At 40.7% G+C, this 1,872-nt stretch overlaps 1 protein-coding gene across 1 annotated transcript in view; it reads left to right on the top strand.

Moving 5' to 3' along the window:
• Positions 1–1,872, top strand: part of LOC101861843 (probable C-mannosyltransferase DPY19L3) — a 37,580-nt gene that overhangs the window by 12,398 nt on the left and 23,310 nt on the right. Inside the window, exons 5-6 of the mRNA XM_035972371.1 lie at positions 582–721; positions 1,258–1,381. Of these exons, the coding sequence (XP_035828264.1) occupies positions 582–721; positions 1,258–1,381 (264 nt within the window). The remainder of the gene's footprint in view (positions 1–581; positions 722–1,257; positions 1,382–1,872) is intronic.

Genomic DNA, 1,872 nt, shown 5'->3' with positions numbered 1-1,872 from the left:
CTTCTCGGACAAGGGCGAAAAATCTCGGAGGGCCCGTGTGCAAGTTGCGCACGTTAAAGATCCCTTGGTGGTCTAAAATCGATAAGAAAGAGTCAGGAGCCCAGGTGTGGCCTAAATAAGGTAAGGGAGGGGGGTTTAGCTTATTTAGGCCACCTGTGGCCTAAATAAGGTAAGGGAGGGGGGCTTAGCTTATTTAGGCCATATGTGGCCTGAATAAGGTCACCCTTAAAAAAAATGATTAATAAAGAGCATTCGTACAGTGGATAGCCTTGATCTCACAGCAAGCTCTACGCCCTTTACAATCTATATAAAGATGACCCCAGCTGAGCTTGGAACACTCAGAAACATTCTCGGCTTCCAGGGAAGCAAACCGTGCAGCAAGCAACTGAATAAAACGTTCAAACACTAACAATAACAAACTGACAAGAGTGGGTGGTTGGCGGGTGCTTTGGTGTGGGTGTGGTTTGTTTCTTCTGGCGCTCATATGACTTTATGCAGTTGCGAGCACCGTAAAACCTCTACTTAAACTGACAAGAATCTTTTTTTTTCTTTTTTTAAAAACATTCTCTGTGTTCCCTCAGATGCCGTCCATCCTGTTCTACACCTACTCCATCTTCGCCCTGCACGGTGTCCTGGTGGCGGCTCTCTACGTCACGGCGTGGTCGCTCACGGGCTCCTGGATGACCGGACTCCTCTCCGCAGCTTTCTACATCTTCAACAGGTGCCGACTGCTATGTGTGTTGGGTTTTTTTTTATATATGCGAGACATCGTGGTGAAATCAGGCGGTTGTCAAAATAATGAAATTTTAAAAAAAAGTCGTTTTTCGGACGGTTTAGTGATTTTTATTGAATTTCTGGTCTTTGACTCAACACCTTTTATATCTATTAAGAAACACATTTCTGTGAGGATTTTACAGGAAAACGTTGATTAAAGGCTAAAAAAATGTAAATTTTTAGTTTCCGAAAACTCTCTCAAACTATGAAACTCCACTTTCATATGATATATAATATTACATATACATATTGTAAATCTGATGTCAGGTAATGCAACATGGTATTGATATAATTCCTTGTATTATAATAAAATCTATCGTAACCTTATATGATTTAGTGTATTCGATTGGAATAGAGTATCAATCAAAAGTAATATTTTATAATATTGAGCGGAACCTGATGTCGTTATGCATACAACATATGATATAAACATGAAATAATATTGTCTACAACACGTTCCTATTTTATGACACGACACGGTAGGCTGGACACCACACGTGTGGCTTACACGGCCCCGCTGAGGGAACATTTCTCACTGCCCTTCCTGTGGCTTCAGGCCGCTGCCATCACCGTCTTCTTCCAAAACAAGATGTCTGCCATCACGCAGGTTGGGCCGGTCACTTTTTTATTATAATAATTAATAATGATGATAATAAATGCGTTTATATAGCGCTTATCCTCGCTTTTCAGCTTGCTCTATGCACTTTACAACTCACTATCTCATAATTACAAAGTTTTATCTCCTGGATACTTATTTTTTTTAGAAATTTGACATCAAAGATTTTGAGTTTCACAGCATGTCAAGCTTTTTCGAATGCAATTCTTTGAATATCTTGATAACTTAAAATTTTTTTTTTTTTACCTCTCTTGCCTTCTCTGTCTTTCTCTCTTCTCCTTCTTCTCTCTGTTCTTCTCTTTCTTACTCATCTCCCCCCCTCCCTCTCTCTCTCTTTCTCTCTCTCTCTCTTTCTCTCTCTCGTTCTCTTTAGCTCTTTTCACACACAAACGCACACACAACACCCACATACACACACACCCACACCCTCTCCCACATACACACACACACACTCACACACACACTCTCTCTCTCTCTCTCTC

The sequence above is a fragment of the Aplysia californica genome, unplaced genomic scaffold (assembly GCF_000002075.1).
Source record: "Aplysia californica isolate F4 #8 unplaced genomic scaffold, AplCal3.0 scaffold00668, whole genome shotgun sequence".
Lineage (NCBI taxonomy): Eukaryota > Metazoa > Mollusca > Gastropoda > Aplysiida > Aplysiidae > Aplysia > Aplysia californica.
Note: the sequence above shows the minus strand (reverse complement) of the source record. Positions and strands in the feature narration are given on the sequence as shown.